The 18625-nt window shown below is 40.8% G+C and overlaps 1 protein-coding gene across 2 annotated transcripts in view; it reads right to left on the minus strand.

The window, feature by feature from the left end:
* The window catches only part of LOC132768282 (protein FAM186A), a 41628-nt gene that overhangs the window by 18836 nt on the left and 4167 nt on the right, over positions 1-18625 (minus strand). Inside the window, exons 1-3 of one of the 2 annotated variants that reach the window (XM_067463922.1) lie at positions 10215-11099; positions 5452-5683; positions 1073-1249 (exon numbers count right to left, since the gene is read on the minus strand). In XM_067463922.1, coding sequence (XP_067320023.1) covers positions 1073-1249; positions 5452-5683; positions 10215-10466 — 661 coding nt within the window. In that variant the 5' untranslated portion in view covers positions 10467-11099. Of the gene's footprint in view, positions 1-1072; positions 1250-5451; positions 5684-10214; positions 11100-18625 lie in introns of those variants that run through there. The other variant, XM_060764021.2, reaches the window with a different exon arrangement.

Consider the following 18625-nt stretch of genomic DNA (forward strand, 5'->3'; position numbering starts at 1 on the left):
TTCTTACACAATGAAGTTTCCTGCATTGCTCAGGTGAATCTGGGACCTATCTAATTTCTGGCTTGGGACGCTTGCTGAGGTAGAGTCAAATACCTGAGACAGTTTCAGCTGCCATGGCTTCCTCCTGTGGAATCCGGTGGGAGGCAGGTGGGTGGTGGTTTGGTCAGAGGCCCCAGAGGGGTCCCCGGGTCAAGGGTTTTAGAGGTCCTGCCCTCAATGGCCAGTCCCAGCATCCCACATGATGTTGCCATGGCATGCTATCTATTTGTAGTGTAAAATAGACCCAGGAGGCAGGTTTTGAGAGAGAGGCTACAGGGAGTTGCAGTAGGGCAACCCCTGTTGACAGGACATCAACCAGAGTGCTATAAACCACAAAAACTCTATGAATAGTTGCAACCATAAAATATACCCTTGCTTAGTATCCCTAAATGATGGCAGCTAACAAACCAGAGAAAGGTACAGTTGGTATTGTTGCATTAATTGGGATTTGGGGGGGGGGGGGGATAAGTAGGATTTAAAATCAGCAGAGAAAAAAAACACTGAATGAAATTTGCCGTCTTTTAGAAATTATCTCATTATTTGGACATGTTAAACTTTAAGGTTTCCCCTGACATTAAGTCTAGTCGTGTCCAACTCTGGGGGTTGGTGCTCATCTCCATTTCTAAGCTGAAGAGCCAGTGTTCTCCATAGATGCCGCCAAGGTCATGTGGCCAGCATGACTGCATGGTGCACCATTCTTTCCACAAAAACGGTACTTATTGATGTACTCACATTTGCATGTATTCAAACTGCTAGGTTGGCAGACGCTGGGCCTAACAGAAGGAGCTCATGCCACTCCCTAGATTCGAACCACCAAACTTTTGGTCAGCAAATTCAGCAGCTCAGCGGTTTAACCCACTGTGCCACCAAAAAGTCCAAAAAGTAACCTTTTCACAATGTAATTTGGACTCTGGCACTGATTTTTTGTGTGGCTAACTTTTGCCACGTTTTTGGTTTGCTTTTGTTTCAATTTCTTGGATGATATATCAAATATAGATTCCTTCCCAATACCAGATTTACCATGGCAAGGTACCTGACTTCCGCCTTGGCTTGCTTTTCTCATCAACGAGAGGGTAGAATATCTTCATTAGACGCTGAACATTTACTTCAATTAAGTTAACAGATTTCATTAGGTGGCGTTCCATTTCGTCGATCATGCTGTAAGTGGGAACTTCCTTTTCTTTCAATTCAATTCTTTTCAGCATATCATCTACGAAAAACATTTTAATCCAAGTGAGATGGAACAGAAGTACTCACTGTGTAAAAATACAATCTGAGTTCTTTTCAAAAAATAAAGCCCGCAGTAAAACAATCTGAAATGAAAGAGGCCAAGGTATTTCTTCAGCTCTTCTAAAATATAACTAAAGAAGAGGTTAGGACCAGTTACCTACCCCAGTAGTGCAATGGGTTAAACCCTTGTGCTGGCAGGACTGCTGACTGGAAGGTCCGAGGTTCGAATCCGGGGAGTGCGGTGAGCACCTGTCTGTCAGCTCCAACTTCTCATGTGGGAACATGAGAGAAGCCTGCCACAGGATGGCAAAACATCCAGGTGCCCCCTGGGCAACGCCCTTGCAGATGGCCAATTCTCTCTCACCAGAAGGGACTTGCAGTTTCTCAAGTCGCTCCTGACATGAAAAAAAAACCCTTTTGCTGTGGTGATAATATGGAGGCTCTCCCTGCCTAAAATAGCTATGGATGTGTTAGGATGGCTCACCATAACCCTTATAATCAGGTGGGCAAATGGTGAAGGCTTGGGGGATGCTCCCCAAAAAATCCCAAGTGACCAATTTTTGCCCCCAAGTGACACCAAAAGGCCCCATAGGGGAAATGGGGGGCATTTTTACCATACGGGAGGCTTTTATTGCATTTGGAGAGAAAAGCAAATGTTTTATTTTTGCAAATGTTTTATCCCTAGGAGATGTATGGGGCTCCAAACATCATAGAAATGTCCCACACATACTCCAGAGGGCATTGGGGGGCAGGATGTATTTTAGAGCGAAAGGCTCTTTGACATTCAGTGGATCCAAAGAACCTGGGAAGTGCCATACATTTACATTTTCAGGCTGCACTTCTGCCTTACAGAGTCCCAAAGTTATTTTGTTTTTGTTTTTTTTATAAAAAGGCTTTTTAAAATTTGAGTCTTTTGAGGTCCAGTTAAGATGTACATGTTGGCTCTGGGCTTCAGGGGTTTTTTTTCCATGTCAGGAGCGAGTTGAGATACTGCAAGTAGCTTTTGGTGTGAGAGAATTGGCCGTCTGCAGGGACGTTGCCTAGGGATGCCTGGATGTTTGATGTTTTACCATCCTTGTGGAAGGCTTCTCTCATGTCCCCACAAGGGGAGCTGGAGCTGACAGAGGGAGCTCAACCCGTTCTCCCTAGATTCGAACTGCTGACGTCCTGCTAGCACAAGGGTTTAACCCATTGCTGGGCTTAAGGTATGTGCCACCTTTGTACTGTACCACTTTGTACTGTACACACTACTCTTACTTGTTACATTTACTTTTGAAAAGTGCCCCATTCAGCCCCACTTCCCAAGTAACCTCAGGCAATTAACTAAGAGCGCTTCTACAGAGACCACTTATTGCAGAGCTGTTCCAGAGTGGCAAAAGCCAGATTGGCTCCAGGATGGTTCAGACCACCACTTCAGATGGGCCACCCATACAGTCCCCCTCCTGATCTCGTTGTCTACGCAGCCATTTGGTGTGATATGACTCTTGTCCATTGGTCATCGCCTGAAGGAACCATCAGATGTACCCCACTGGCCAACACCACTTTAAGGTTGTGACCAACACAGTTATGTTGCGCCCACTGGCCACCATGACAAGAAGAAGAATGGGAGGGGGATCCCATTACAAATCATTGTCATCATTTTATATGCTATGTATTATTTTATGTGTATTGCACCTTGGAGTGCTTTTGTGAGCTGCCTTGAGTCCCTTCAGGGAGATGGTGGTGGGATATAAATAAAGTTTTATAATTATATTATTATCTCCCCAAGTCACCCAAGCCTGGGGAATATGGGGTGGCCATGTAAACAGATAATAATAATAATAATAATAATAATAATAATAATACTTTATTTATATACCGCTCCATCTCCCTGAGGGGACTCAGAGCGGTTCCCAGGTAACATCACAAAACAAAATATAAACAACATAACCATAAAATTAACAAAACAAAATATAAGCATAAAAATTGTAGCCATAACACACATATATTAAAAGTAATCCTGCCTGTTCAAGGCAATTAAAAAATTTAAAAGGTCGGGCCAAGATTTGTGCAAGCCCAAAAATTCTAGGGGGGGGGGCGGGGGGAAATTAAGTGCAATGCTATGGCAAGCAACAATAATATTAGGTGCGGGTCTGTGGCTGTTCATTCCGGGGCCGATGAGAGGAAATGATCTGGGTAATTGGTAGGAAGAATAAGGCCCAGCCACTGCTGATACCTGAGCATCAAGCGACAGCGTTGAGTCCAGGAGGACTCTCAAGCTACGGACCTGCGCCTTCAGGGGGAGTGTAACCCCGTCGAGCACAGGTTGCCACCCAATATCCCGGTCGGCACCGCGACTGACCAGGAGGACCTCTGTCTTGTCTGGATTAAGCTTCAACCTGTTAGCCCTCATCCAGTCCATCACAGCTGTCAGACACTGGTTCAAGCCACTGGTTCAGATGTGGCCAGTTCTGCCTGCTTACCCAGGACCAAAGCTGTAGTTTGCTTCCAATTCTCGGGACCCTTGGTCTGCATTAATAATAATAATAATAATAATAATAATAATCCTTTATTTATACCCTGCTAACATCTGAAGGACTCGGTGCGGCTTACAAGAGGCCAAGGCCCAACACATCAATAAAACAACAGCATAACAAATACAAGAATAAATAAACTCATAAAACAAAGCAATAAACATTAAAACAATAGCAATAAACATTAGACAATAACACCACAACACATTTAAAACTAAGGCCGGGCCAAATGTAATGATTAAAAATTTTAAAATGCTGGACATGACAGGTGAAATGGATAGGTTTTTGGAGATAGGTGCGGTGTGCAGATAATCTTAAATTTCTAATAAAGTGCATTTGGGACATGATGCTAGGAGTTTCCTATTCTGGGAAGGCACACTGGAACAGCCACGTCTTCAAGCTCTTCCTAAAGACTGCCGACGTTGGGGCTTGTCTGGTGCCCTTGGGAAGAGAGTTCCAGAGTCAGGGGGCCACCACAGAGATGGCCCTGTCCCTCGTCCCCACCAATCGCGCTTGCGACGCAGGTGGGATCGTGAGCAGGGCCTCTCCAGATTATCGGAGAGATTGTGTGGGTTTGTATACGGAGATGCGGTCACGCAGGTAGGCGGGTCCCAAACCATTTAGGGCTTTGTAGGTAAGCACCTGCACCTTGAATTGGGACCGGAAAATGAACGGCAGTCAATGGAGCTCCTTAAACAGGAGGGTTGACCTCTCTCTATAAGGAGCACCAGTTAACAACCTGGCTGCCGCCCATTGGACCAGTTGGAATTTCCGGGCCGTTTTCAAGGGCAGCTCCACGTAGAGCGCATTACAGTAGTCCAATCTGGAGGTGACCAAGGCATGGACCATCCTGGCCAGATCATTAATCCAAATCAGCTGCCACAGATCTGATTCACCTGCCCTTTGGAATAAATGGTCAGTGTAGATTTGCCCAATGTTAGGCCCCATTACACTGTCGCATAATGCAGTTTGAAACTGCATTATATAGTCTGTGTAGGCTCATATAATGCAGTGTAGATATAGCCTTAGTTTTAACTCATTGCTTCCAAACTCTGGCAGGAACTCAAACTCTGTGGTCAAGAACATGCTCACCAGCTGAATCCCACTTAAAAAGTTATTTGATATCAGACAGCAAGCATCTCTATCCACTGCAGCCCTAGGCTGCTACTGCTAGTCAGAGCGGACAAACGGTGTTAGGCAGGAAATTTGACAGCTCTGAACAGTTCAGGATGCTTTCAAGACTGATGGGATGATCAGATAAACTAGTTCAGCACTGTAACTATTCCAAAAGGCTAGGCTACCAATTCTCCAACTATGAGGAAAACACAAGATATTGGGAAGGGATAGCAGTGGTCCTGAATTTATTCTTCCTAGCAGCATTGCAGTAACAGTAACTACAAAATACTGTGTCGGGGAATAATTCCTTCTTCTCTTGTTGGCTGGGTTTAAACATGTAGCCAACTGCCACAGATATGCCTAAATTACCCGCCTGTGAGACAACATTTTGGAGGAAACAAGTGCTTGTTATGTCCCCAAAGTAATGAGATTATTATTATTTTAAATGGAATATCACACTTTTTTAGTTCTAGTCCTTTTAATAAAACTTTCCCAGAAAACAAAACATGTTTATTCTTTCCCTGATTTTCATTCACACTATCACGGGACTTACACCAGCTTTTAAATGACTCCAGCACTAATTGTAAGTCTTGTATTTTTAACTGGCTATCTTCAAGCACATTAGAAACCTTATCTAGAAAATGAGATCGCCGGCTTCTCTCTTCCCACGACTGGGACTGTTGGTACGCTTTTTCCATATCAGGGTCAGTCCCTTCATCTCTTTTGTAGTATTCGTAGGTCCGGTTCACATTGTCCACAATGCGGTTGAGTTTCTTAGAGACCTCCTATAAGAACACAGTGAGAAAGGAGGAATACAGTTGACTCCTAAATAAATGATCTGAGATCCCAGTCTTTGGTTATGTGGGATCCCTCACCCTTTTTAAAACAATCTTCTGAAGCCTTTGCTAGAAGAACCACAACAGTACATTCTGGCTTCTGGTGAAATAAGGATCTGCAATATCAGCTATAATTTGCTGTGGATATAAAAATCCATGAGTGCTTGAATCTCATTATATATAACCTAAAAATAAAATGGTGTCCTTGATATAAAACTGCAAAATCAAGCTTTGCTTTATAGAAATTTGTAAAAAAAAAAAATCAAGTCATGGATGGTTCACTCCTTGGATATGGGGAGCCAAATGTATGTTTTACCCTGATCTTATTGTGGAAAATATTCTTAGGGTGCTTCCGGACAGCAACAAAACCTGTGTTTTATAACTAAGTCAAAAAATCTCGGGATCTGACAGCAGGCCCACACACAGACCTGTCAGTCCTGAGATATGGTTCCCCACCATTCTCACAGCCTTTGTTTGAAGCAGATCAAGATGGAGGGCGGATGGGGCACATCCAGCAGAAGTTTTTTAAAAAAATTTCCTCCTTTATGTGCTAAACCGTATATGTGCACATAAAAAGACAAGCAGATTCGCATGTACACATATAAGGTCCAGCACATAACAGAGGGAATTTTTAAACATTTCTTCTGTTGGATCTCTTTCTTCCCCCAATTTTTACTTCAACTTCTGTGTAATATTATAAAGTGTAAATAAAGAGTTTCAGAGAGTTCTAATTGCTCTTCATTTGTACTTCCCTTGAACCACCTGATTGTTCATTTTACAGCCTGATTAGCTCTTTTGGGCTTTAAAAAAGTGCACATGCGCTAGAGAAGTCTGCACAGGGAGGAGGAAAGGAAAGCACATGTTTTGCATAACTGCAGGGATATATAGTCATGCAAAGGTGCACATTTTCCTGGTGGAATTGTGTTTTATCCACACTTCTTTAACGCATGCCTTTTAGCTCTTAGCCAGATCCCTCAGTCCCGCACTACACCCTTTTAACCCGGTTACTTCCGGGTTTTACAGCATGTTTAGAAGGGCCCTTAGAATGGTACTGCTTCACTCTCCATGCTACCTCCTTCCATCAAAAAGCATTCTCCACCAGATCTGGAAACTAGCACATAATCACTCATATGCCTCTCTCGTGGTACTGGGAACACTGGCATGGCTTTTAAAGAGATTCCAAGGATTCTTCAGAGTAGAGACAGAGGTGTGTGGGCAGGCCTGTAGCGAGGGGGGGGGGTTAGGGGTTCAACCCCCCCCCCCCAAAATGTTTCAGATTTTTTCTTTAAAAAAAACAAACAGGTTTACTCATGAATTTTAACTGATTAACCAAATCCCCATGCTAAGTCTATGAGATGCAAAAAAATCAAGAGTCCCTCCAGAACTGCGAGCACTATCTCAAGCAAATATTGACAATTTATTCACACTGTCATTACTTGCAGCAATAGCCGATGTAGCGAAGCAACCAAGGTGGGGGGGAGTGTTGAATGCTCTCATTAAGGAGACCAGACTTGGTGGAGTTGGTTGACAGGGGCAGAGCTGCAGGTTATTGAAGGCTGCTCTGCCCCCTGCTGTGCTCTTGGCTTCAGCGTGAGCTAGGAGGCAGGTTTCTACCCCCCTCCCCGTGAAATTTGCACACACACCCCGAAAATTTCAACCCCTCCCAAAAAAAATTTCTGGCTACGACCCTGTGTGTGGGGAAGCAGGCACTCTCTATTTAACTGGGCCTGGAGAATTTGGGGCAGCAGGAGACATGGGGAGGTCCCTCAAAGGTAAACTGGAAAAACAGGTGTATGTGTAATAATCTCAACATGGAATATGTCTTTGTGAATAAAAAGAGCCAGGCAAAGAGTGGTAGATTAGATAATTTTTGCAAGGAGATATAACAAATAAATAGGAAATACATCTACCATCAAATGGTTAGGTGGAACGTTCAGTTTCAGAAGCATCCCAAGGGTAGATGTGTGTTTCTTGAGTAACAGGCAAAGAGGCCTACTGCCTTTGTTACTTCCTTATGGGTTTCCTGGGGGCATTTCCTTAGCTATTACTGGAAATGGGAGGCTCAATTACTTTCAGACAGATCTTTCTCTGTCTCAACAGGTCTCTTACATTCTTAATGCAGGTAAAATTCATTGTTCTTCTATTTGGACATTGCAGGAGTTAGAGAGACATCAATACTGTAGCAGTGAACCCTGACAAATAAACAAAGGGAAGGATCTAATTTGGCTGGGATCTCCATGGGAGCGTCTTTTGTGTTCCCTCTGCCCTGAAAACACAATTGCTGGGAGGAATGCACATGTTAATGAATGCAATTTGTTTATCATGCATTTAAGTGTCATACACCAATTCAAATGTTGTAACTATCAGAGAAGGAGGAGTCTGAAAAGCTCATTGAGATCAATTGTACAGGCTAACTCTTCAACAGCATTTTGGCCGTAGACATTTCATGCTGCTTGCAGTAGGTTAGATATGGGAGAGATGGTTTTGAGATGAACTCTGCTATCTCACAGTATTCTTAAAAACTCATAGGCATTAACAAAGATCCGTGTTAGTTTAAATCCAAGGAAACTGCAATTAGATGTACCCCCAGGAATTCCCCCCCCCCCCAGGCCTTGTTGGCTCTCCTAAAATAGAGAAAAACAGCTAAAGCAGGTTGAACAATGTTACTTTCCTCAAACATTCTAGTTGATATTTTGCTTCTGGGAAAGCAAGGGTGCATGTTCAGTCATTATCCCACCCCGAGAAAGCACTAGAGTTGTGCAGGACGATTTTATAGCTAGACGTTATTAATAGCTCCAGAGTTCCGTTGATGCCTACTGGCAAAGACTGCTTGAAAATACAATGAGAAAGAGCTAGCAAATATATCCTTGAAACCAAGGGGAGGAATGATTCCTATTTTCCCCCACAACATTTTATTCCTCCTCCCCAAAAACTGAATGTGAAGGTGGGAAAGAAGGTTGCTAAACAAGTTCAGTAGAATGAAGCCACTTCCTTCCCACCCACCCATCAAGATAAGTTGGAGTAGTATGAGGCAACCCCACAGTGAAATTTGTACAGCACAGTAACAAGACCCAAAATATCTTTAAAGTAGTCTGGAGAGATCTGGAATAGAAGGGCAGAAGAGGGCAGATTTAGAACAGGGGTGGGCCACTGTAGCAGGCCTGGGGCCTAATATTCTGTCTGAGAGCCCCCGATTGACTTTAATGGCATGCCCAATATGCTCCCCTCCTAAGTCCCAAATAACCCCAAACCAGAAATGGCCAGAAGTCCTTTTCTGAATTTTAAAAAACGGATATTATCTAACATCAAACAATAATAGGGAGTGTTATCTATTTAAAAAGCAAATTGCTTGTTTTGAAAGAAGATTGGTTTTTCAGGAAAGAAGTGCCCTTGGAATGGCTGAGTGCTACAAAAATGGTTTACTTCTAGTTGATTATCCCACTTAATCAATGGGAACCTAGTAAATCAATACCTCTATATATATCTGATTTATTCAGTGAGTTTACTCTTGACAATAGTTCAATAGTATACATTGCTTGAGCTGGCTGGAGAGTTAAGTTCCCCCTTCTTACACCCTTTTCTTTTCAAACATGAAAAGCACTGGCTTTCTGAAATTAAGTATAAGGTATTTTCCTTTTCCCTAAAATCAAAGTACACAGAACATAGTACCTGAGGCATGACAAATTATTTTAGTACCACAGTCACAAAATCTCGCAAGTGCCACTTCCCATTCCTGCCAGTACAAATATAGCAATAGTAAATAATTAAAAGGGCCCCTGGTGGTGCAGTGGGTTAAACCGCTGAGCTGCTTAACTTGCTAACTGAAAGGTTGGCGGTTCGAATCCGGTGAGCGGGGTGAACTCCTGCTGTTAGCCCCAGCTTCTGTCAACCTAGCATTTCGAAAACATGCAAATGTGAGTAGATCAAGTGTCTACGTACAACGCCAGGTCTTTGGCTTAGAAACTGAGATGAGCACCGCTCCCCAGAGTTGGACACAACTAGACTTAAGGAAACTTTTACCTTTTACCTAAATAATTAAAAGCTACTTTTGGGCTATAACTTCCCAAATCCTCCAGATAGAATGATCAGTGATTGGGGGATTCTGGGAACTATGATCCAAGAAAAGCATCTTTTTCAATTGAATTTAGCCAGTTTACACAATATCTTGAACACTCATTGCACGGTTTAAAGACTCTTTAAAAAATCTAAAGTAAGCTTGCATATCTCTTATCCTGAGTGGGGTCAATATACATGGGGGTGTGTGTGTATGTGGAGTTTTACATATGTTTTTAGTTTCCATTCTGTAGTTAAATAAAGAGATACACACACACACACACACGATCAGGGTTCAAATCCTTCCACAAACCATTGAAACCTTTTGGGTGACTATCAGAAACCACACATACCTGGCCTCCTGCTTAATCAGGTCTTCTTGCTCCAAGGCAGGATTTCCATTTAAAAACAAAACAGTGACACATACCTTCTTTGCTCTTTCCAGTTGTGATATTTCCAGTTTCTCCAACACATTTTTCACAGCGGGAGGCACGTCAATTTCTGAAATCACTGTGATTTCATGTTTTGGGGCTGTGTATATGGGTTTGGCATCAGTCTCACTTTCCGGTTCAACTTCATTTCCACTTCCTGAATGTGAGGAGGATGAAGATTCAGCCTCATCTTTTGGGGGAACAAGAGGTGGTACATTTTTCCATGTAACAAACTTTTGGAACTCCATTACTACAGCACACAGTGAGCAAGGTGATTTTCCTTGTAGTTTGGGAAGGAAAACTTATTTTTAAAAGTATTGGACTTTTTCCCCTGCTGTTAAACAGAAAATAATGACCAAGAGATGTATAGATTCTGTTTATGTGGTTGCTGTCACTGTTGCCATTCCACAGCTTCTAATCCATGACATCACTGGGCAGACCACAGTCATTTGCATATAAAGAAGGCTGAGGAAAGGATTAGTTCAACATAACCAAGAGAAAGTTCCATATATGTGTCCCAGAATGCATCTGTGCCTTAGGGAGTCAGTGCTGTGTCATGTGGCATATCAGCAAGAGAGAGAGAGAGAGAGAGCGCTATCCAGCCAATAGCTGTTGTCTTTCTGAATCGAGTATGACTAAGGTCATGCTTGCATTGTACCCTTATTGGCCAACTAAAATATTAAAGAATTGAGTATTCAAGTGGGTTCTGCAGTTCTCTTCATGAAGTGATACAGAATTTGAGATACATAGACTGTTATGGTGCATAAGCTGATGTAGGCGCCATATACTTCAACTAAATGCAGTGGATAACTCAGTGCATGCCTTGTCTATTAAGATGGAAAACCTCTGCACAAGTTTAGAAGTGAAACTTATTCCCCATCTGTACTGACAATTTGTAGTAAGGTTGATGTTTTGATGATGTTTGATAATTATGTACTGTGGATTATTTTATTTTATGTTGTATTTTGCACCTTTCTTCTATGTTGTACACCGCAATGAGTCGCCAGTAGGCTGAGAATTGCGGTATATAAGCGTAGTAAATAAATACATAAATAAATAATAAATAAGCGTAGTAAATAAATACATAAATAATAAATAATAAATAATAAATAAATTTAATGCATCTTGGAGCCAGCTTCAAAGTGTAGTGGCTATACAATGCACACTGCAAAAGCACACTTCAATCCACTTTAAGCTATTGAAAGATATAAGCAAAGTTGGGGGGAAATTCCAAAAGAAAGCCTTCAGTGCACATCAGCGTGCGCCAATGTTTCTTCATTGTATGGTAAAATCGGTTCTGCAGAATGAGAACAGCTGAATAGATGCTTGAAGCGCTTTGCTGATGCGCATATGCAATTCTGGTGCAAGAATGTGTTCTCTGTGGCTGTCAAGCCTTCCATACTGTAGATCTGGAACCAGTTCAAGGCCATGCTGTATGATGTGTAATCACCATCTGGATGATTGAGGGAGTTTTATCATCACCTACCCCATTCCACATTCTGAAACAACCAGCCTAAAGAAGAGTCCTGGAAATCTGAAAGTTTGCCTGCTTTATAATGATTTTAATGGTCCAATAAAGATATGACCCAAAGCTTTTTTTAAAAAAATTGCTCATAGACCACGTATCTGTGTTTCTTTTCATCAGAAGTATCATGAATACTCTTTGTAAAGTTTCTTTTCTAACTTTTGAATAAAGATGCTTAGAGACAGAGGCAGGAATTAATTAGACTTCTATCCTCTCCCACCACAAACAATCTGTATCCAATTTTTATTGTGCAGGAGGAAATAGCCAATAGTCTTATAACTGTGTTTTGAAACAGGGCTAAATTCAGATTCCCGAGACTGGCATGGCCAAGTACAAAACTGGCAGGGCATGTACACCTTTAATAAATGAACAGAATGGTACCTTCAGTACATCTAGCTTATTATGTACCACATACATGCTGAAGTCCACCCTCTTTTACTCGTTATTAAAGGTGCAAGAAGTTTGTAATCTTTTGCATCTGCCCCCACTTTATGGATACAGTAGCCAAAATCAATAAAGGGTAAGAATAGTGTTCTGAAGAAGTAACTAACTATGAGTATCTGGAGCTACAAATGGAGCATTCTGAAATCCTCCAACATTGTCCATATGCTTTTTAATGCTTCAATGTACTGTATATAAATGTTGGCCCCATCTACACGGTCATAGAATGCAATTTGAAACTGCATTATATGGTCAGTGTAGACTCATAGAATGCAGAATAACTGCACTGAACTGCATTATATGACCTAGGACCCTTCCACACAGCCATATAACCCAGAATATCAAGGCAGATAATCCACAATATCTGCTTTGAACCGGATTATCTGAGTCCACACTGCCATATTATCCAGGTCAATGGGGATTTTATACAGCTGTGTGGAAGGGGCCTTACACTGACAAAATGATGCAGTTTTCTTATATGGCAGTGTAGATGGGGGCCTTTGTTTCATGCACAAAAATTATTTAAATATGTGTTTTTATGGCAAAGGAAAAGAGAAAATGATTTTAGTAAAAATTATGAATTCTTTTCTTTTAGATTTGGATCTCAGTTAATTTTACTTTTGTGGTTCTAAATGTAGTTTTGCTTTTCACTATATTAATGTACCTCTGAGTTTAAATTATTTGTGCCTGTTAGTACTTAGGTGTACTTGTGTGTGTGCTTGTCAGGAGCAACTTGAGAAACTGCAAGTACCTTCTGAAGCCCCCAGTGGTGCCATGGGTTAAAGCCTTGTGCTGGTAGGACTGAAGACTGACAGGTTCCAGGTTCGAATCCGGGGACACCATGGATGAGCTCCCTCTGTCAGCTTCACCTCCCCATGTGGGGACATGACAGAAACCTCCCACAAGGATGATAAATCATCAAAAAACATCCAGGCATCTCCTGGCCAACATTCTTGCAGACTGCTAATTATCTCACTTAGATGTACTAACTTTACTTTACCTTAGTTTGAGGAGAACATTTCATTAGTGCAGTTATTTGGATTGGTTTTGTAATTGAAATCAGATTTGTTTTGCTTGCATGACATTCATTTTGCTTGCATGATGCCACCAGAAAGTTTAATGAAGAAACACAGTTAGTAATTTTAAAAACTCTGTTCTTGTAATGTCATGATCATGTATTCTCCTTCTTTACATTTTGATGCTTTAACTTTTCTTTGATTTATTGCAAAATCTCTTTTTATCTTCTCCTTTTAAATGTTTGTATAATTCATGATCAGTGACTCTTTCTCTCTACACTGTTTTACTGGTTCTCAAACCAGACCTTTCATAACATTCTGCTTGGGTTATTAGTAATCTATTATATTCAAACAGAAAAGTTCCAGATTCTTTATTAACCTGATAAACCAATGCTCAGTTGGTAGATCATTGACCTTGCTTGCTTAAGTTTGTTTTCTACTTGCATCTTTTACACTTAGTAAACTGTGTACCAAAGCAGAGATCTGTTTTATTCCATTAGGACATGCAGCAATTTGTCTTTTAACAAGTGGTTTTATTTGTAATCTACCTGCTCTGCAGCCAGGGCCAGCTCTGATTCTGTCTAATCTTTTAAATATTCATTTTGGTCCCATAGGCCAAGCTAAAAACTGTACTTGAGGGAAATGATAGTTCTTCTTCCTCCTTCTAATTCTGGCCCCTAAAAGTCAGGGGCTTAGACTAATTGACCCCTGATTTTTCTTTCAACTATGTTTCTACGATTCTGTAATGTATTAAACATTATTTTCTATAGTTCCTTCTGTCATTTTGACTGTAGTGTGTAAACCCTTAAATTCTGGATTTCTATGATACAAAGTGTAGTAGATAGTCATGTTAGCAGCACACAGCACCTAATAAAAAGTCTTACAAGTAATAGATATATTATTTTTCTTCTTAATCTCTACCAAGAAAGGAAGCTGCTAAGGAACTGCATTAGTTGTTCTCCCCTTTGGCAGCAGTTCTTCAACACCTTTGGTGCAGTGCAATAATTTAGTAGAAATATCAATGAGACAGAACTGGAACAGGGCAACCAAGAGGATAAACAATAAGAAATTTAAGCACTATGGCCCCATTTACACTAATCATTTAATGCAGTTCAAATCTAGTGGCAAACGCCACCAGCCAGACAACAAATGTTCACAAAAGCACAGAAAAGAAAGCCCCCAATGTGCTTCAGTCCTCGGTGGTTTGCATAATCACCGTCCAGGCTTCAAACTGGTTCCAGGATTTCATACATACAGTTAAATTACCTTAACATTTGGCTTAAACTGCATTAAATAATCAGTGTAGATGTGACCTATGTCAGAACTGGGTAGATTTACCCCAACAAAGAGAAAACTGAGAGGTGACAACTTCAAATATTCAAAGCTGTCAGGTAAAAAAATGAAGCATGCTTGTTTTCTGCTACTCCAGAAAGTAAGATTTAAACCACTAGATTAGTATTACAAGAAATTACATTCCACTAAAATTAAACTGCCTGAGATGCGGTTAGGTTCTCTTTCATTGGAGATCTCTAAACAGAGATTAGATAGCCATTTATCAAGAGTGCTTTAGCTGTGGATTGCTCAACTCGCCACAAACCAGACGAGATTGTCCTTGAGGTCCTTTCCAACTCTGTGAGTTGATGATTCCAGACCAAGTCAAAACTCCAACATTCACATTAACAGATAGTCTAAACAAAATGCTATCAACAGTGGAGCCAGGGTACTCCCACTTCTTCCTAAAAATCTTATCTTTATGCAGGTGAGCCCTCTATTACTCAGGTTGCCCTAGTGCTTGTTAACTGATTCTGATTGCCTGGCTTAAAGAGTGGGAGGAGACCAGCTCAGCTGTTAATTTTGTAAGCAAGGCCAACCAAGACCTGGATTTTATCTGTTATTTTTAATCCTCTCTAAATCCTCTGGCTATAACACTAGGAGATTCAGAAAATTTAGGCTGCTATCAGAATAAAATATGGAACAACCAGGAAATTTAAAAAATGCTAGATCAATGGTGTCTGTCTGTCTCTACTGAGTTTTTCCCATTAGATTCAAAGAATGTATCCATGGTCTTATTGGATTTCCTGCAGAATGCAAAGGCAACTCTCTGCTTGGTTTGGAGGTCCACTTGAAGAATCCTGCTATATGCACAAATGGAAAAAAAGTTGGAAGCTCCTGAAAAGTAATTTAGACTAACATTTCCACTTTACTATAACACAGCTAAAAAAAACTTGGTGTCTCGGTTTTTAGGCCTGCTCCTGGGGTTATTTGTAATGCTGATTTAGAAAATTATATTGTATAGACTACATCAGCTCTAGTTTCTTAGATATGGGTATCATGGTTTCTTATGGGCAATTGGTCCATGGCATGTTTTGCATCTCAAAAATGTTCTGATAGAGGAAACTGGTGCCATTTTTGGAATCAGCAGGTCATATATACCCAGAAACAGGGCTACATTTGAGGCACCAAAATATGTGTTAGCCAGTGTAATATACCATATATGTTTGAAATTCAAAGACCTAGCTGTGTCAGTCTGAATCAGTCTGAGAGAAAATAGGCGGAGGCATAAGCTTTTGTAGACTTAAGTCTACTTCACTGGATGCAAGAACTTTTTTCTCTCAATCTCAAATGTGCTACAAGATCCCTTCATTTTAAATTTTAAGTCAGCATGTGTTCAAAAGTACCTTTGAAAAAAAGGTTCAATTACAAAATTCCAGTAGATTTCACAAATATCTTTTGAATTAAGTGGACTACTACCACATATAATTCTGGTTGCACACATATTCGGTTGATAGGGAAAAAAAACAGACCTTCTTAAAGTCATTCCAAGGCAAGAGGTCTTCTTAGCATTCCAGTTAGGACCCTATACACATAAAAATAAACAGTGCAAAATACTTTCATCACCTTTTCCCCATTTACATACTAACAAGGCTAACCCTCCTTGGAGTCTACCATCAGACAGGATCTGGTGGCTTTAGGATATTTGGTTGTAATATTATTGCTGTTATGCAAACAGAGGCAGCTGCCTCAGGCAGTGGATTTTGCATATTGTTAGTTGTCTAAGTTATAGTTCCCCCATATTTATTGCCAAAGAGAATTTTACTGCTTTAAAGAACATGGCTACCATCTAATATTGTGTGCCATGATTTAGAAGAGTGAAGCTATTTACTCTTTTGCCAACATTGGGTCACTTATCTCTAAAGAACTTAACTTTCTCTTTCCATAAGGGATAGATTCTGCTAACAAAATTATTTAAACTTCTCTCCCTTTGAATTGGCTGTTTCCCATGGAACCAGCCTCTGATGTTGCAAACTTGTGTGAGAGAATGGACTTTGCTATTATTTAGGGCTTACCACAGAAAGAATATCTGATTGTATTTTATTTACAATTGGCTTAGACATAGGGGACTTCAGTGGCAATAATACACAGTTACGCTACTATCGAGATATATCTTTAGATGCTCTTCTCTGGGCATTGTGCATTATGTTAAAAATGGCAACACAGTAAACCAGACATAGCATTTTGAAATATTTAAACACTGCCTGTTCTCCTGTGAAATAAAACTGGTTTGTTTAATCATTCTCATTAAACCTGAATCAGGTCAAATGTTCAAATATCTTCTCAAGGTAGTTGACTTGGGTGTATCTCTGTAATGGGTCATTTCAAAAGGGGGGAAAAGCATTTAAAACGTAATGCACCACCAACAACAGTAACATCAGCAGATCAGAAGCTTCTTGAACATAGTGGTAAAGCTAATGAGCTTCAGCAATTTAGGAGCAGAGTCAATCTTGAAAAGTTGTAAAATACATTATTGAAATAATTACGTTTCTATATAGGAAGGAAAGGGCCTATCTATCTATCTGGAGACATCTTGTCTTTCTCCGTGTCCAAGAACAAGAAAACTGAGGAATCAGGGTCTTGCTATGAGGTTTGGAAACTTTTAATGAAAAGAGGCATGTCCCTGAGAAGTATCAATCTAATAAACAGAAGGAGGAGGAGACATTACAGAGACAGGCAGACAAAGAAGGTAATGGGGGAAGGGCTTTTCCTGCCAGTGAACTCATCTGCCAACCTATTTCCTTGATGAGGACTATACACTTGTGCAGGATGTGGTTGAGCTCCAGCACTCTGTGCACATCTACTCAGAAAAAAAAACTTTAATAGGAAATTAAATTACTTGTGGGCCCAGCTTTAGGAACATGAACAATTATGGGAGGGGTTGCATAGAGCAGAAGATTCAACCTAGAACAGCAGTGGGAAGATATTAGGCTTATGGAATTTATCGAAAGAACTTCACAGCAAAGTGACTTACAAAGTAATGGGTCAGAAAGGGGAGATCTGCAAAATATACCCTTTCTCTGCCAAGAAATGTTTTCTGTACCAAAACTAGAACTTGCATACCAAACAGTTTACACACACATGTATTTCTATTTCCCTGTGAGTTTTCATGAAAGCTTAACAAGCTTTCAGGCAGAGTGAAGTAGCAGCCCCACCACATGGTAAAGCTGGTTGTCATTGACCAGCAGCCAATTATTAGCTATCTTGTTATTATTGTCTTTTTATAGCAATGGATAGAGACAGATGATCCTGAGATTTCTCACCTTGTGTAATAAAAATGACTTGCTTTGGGAATTACGCACCTCAACTTGTGCTATGAAGGGAAATAACCACCGGGAACTCCCTTTTTGATAGCAAGGCCCATTATCTGATTAATTCCAGTGCCTACTGGAATGAGGTGGGAAGGGGTTTCTTCTGAGAGAAGATTTTTCAAAGTTTTTCTCTCTACAGAACAGTTCAGGGTTCTGCCAAAGAGGGTATGTTTGGCTAGAACTTACCTGTCCGAACGCATCTCCCTCTATGATCCAACTTGGAGGTTAAGTTCTTCTGGGGAGGCCCTGCTCTCAGCCCTGCCTCCTTCACAGGTGTGACTGGTGGGGACAAGAGACAGGGCCGTCTCAGTGGTGGCCTCTTGGCCATAGAACTCCTTCCCCAGCGAAAACAGAGCAGACCCCTCCCTCCTGACCTTCGAGAAGAAAGCAAAAACCTGGTTATGGGACCAAGCTTTTGCTTAGCAAGTTAGTGCAATGAGAGTATATGGAATTGTGGAATGGCCTTGGATTTGACTCTGGATGACATATTAATTATTTTTTTAATATAGCTGCTGATTTTCATTTTTAATGTATATGTCTATTTTTTACTGTATCTATGCATGTGCATGACATCAAATTGCTGCCTTTTTGTAAGGCTGCTTTGAGTCCCCCTTTTGGAGTGAGAAGAGCAGGATATAAGTGTAGTAAATAAATAAATAGAGCCATGGGTGCCAAACCACACCAGTCCATTTCTGAACTTTGTATCCTACTCAAGTTATTTTAAGCTGATCAAGGCTCTATGTCCTTCACACTTGAAAGAGTTCGAGTGGTAATTACTTAGG

Source organism: Anolis sagrei, chromosome 2 (assembly GCF_037176765.1).
Source record: "Anolis sagrei isolate rAnoSag1 chromosome 2, rAnoSag1.mat, whole genome shotgun sequence".
NCBI classification, from domain to species: Eukaryota; Metazoa; Chordata; class Lepidosauria; order Squamata; family Dactyloidae; genus Anolis; species Anolis sagrei.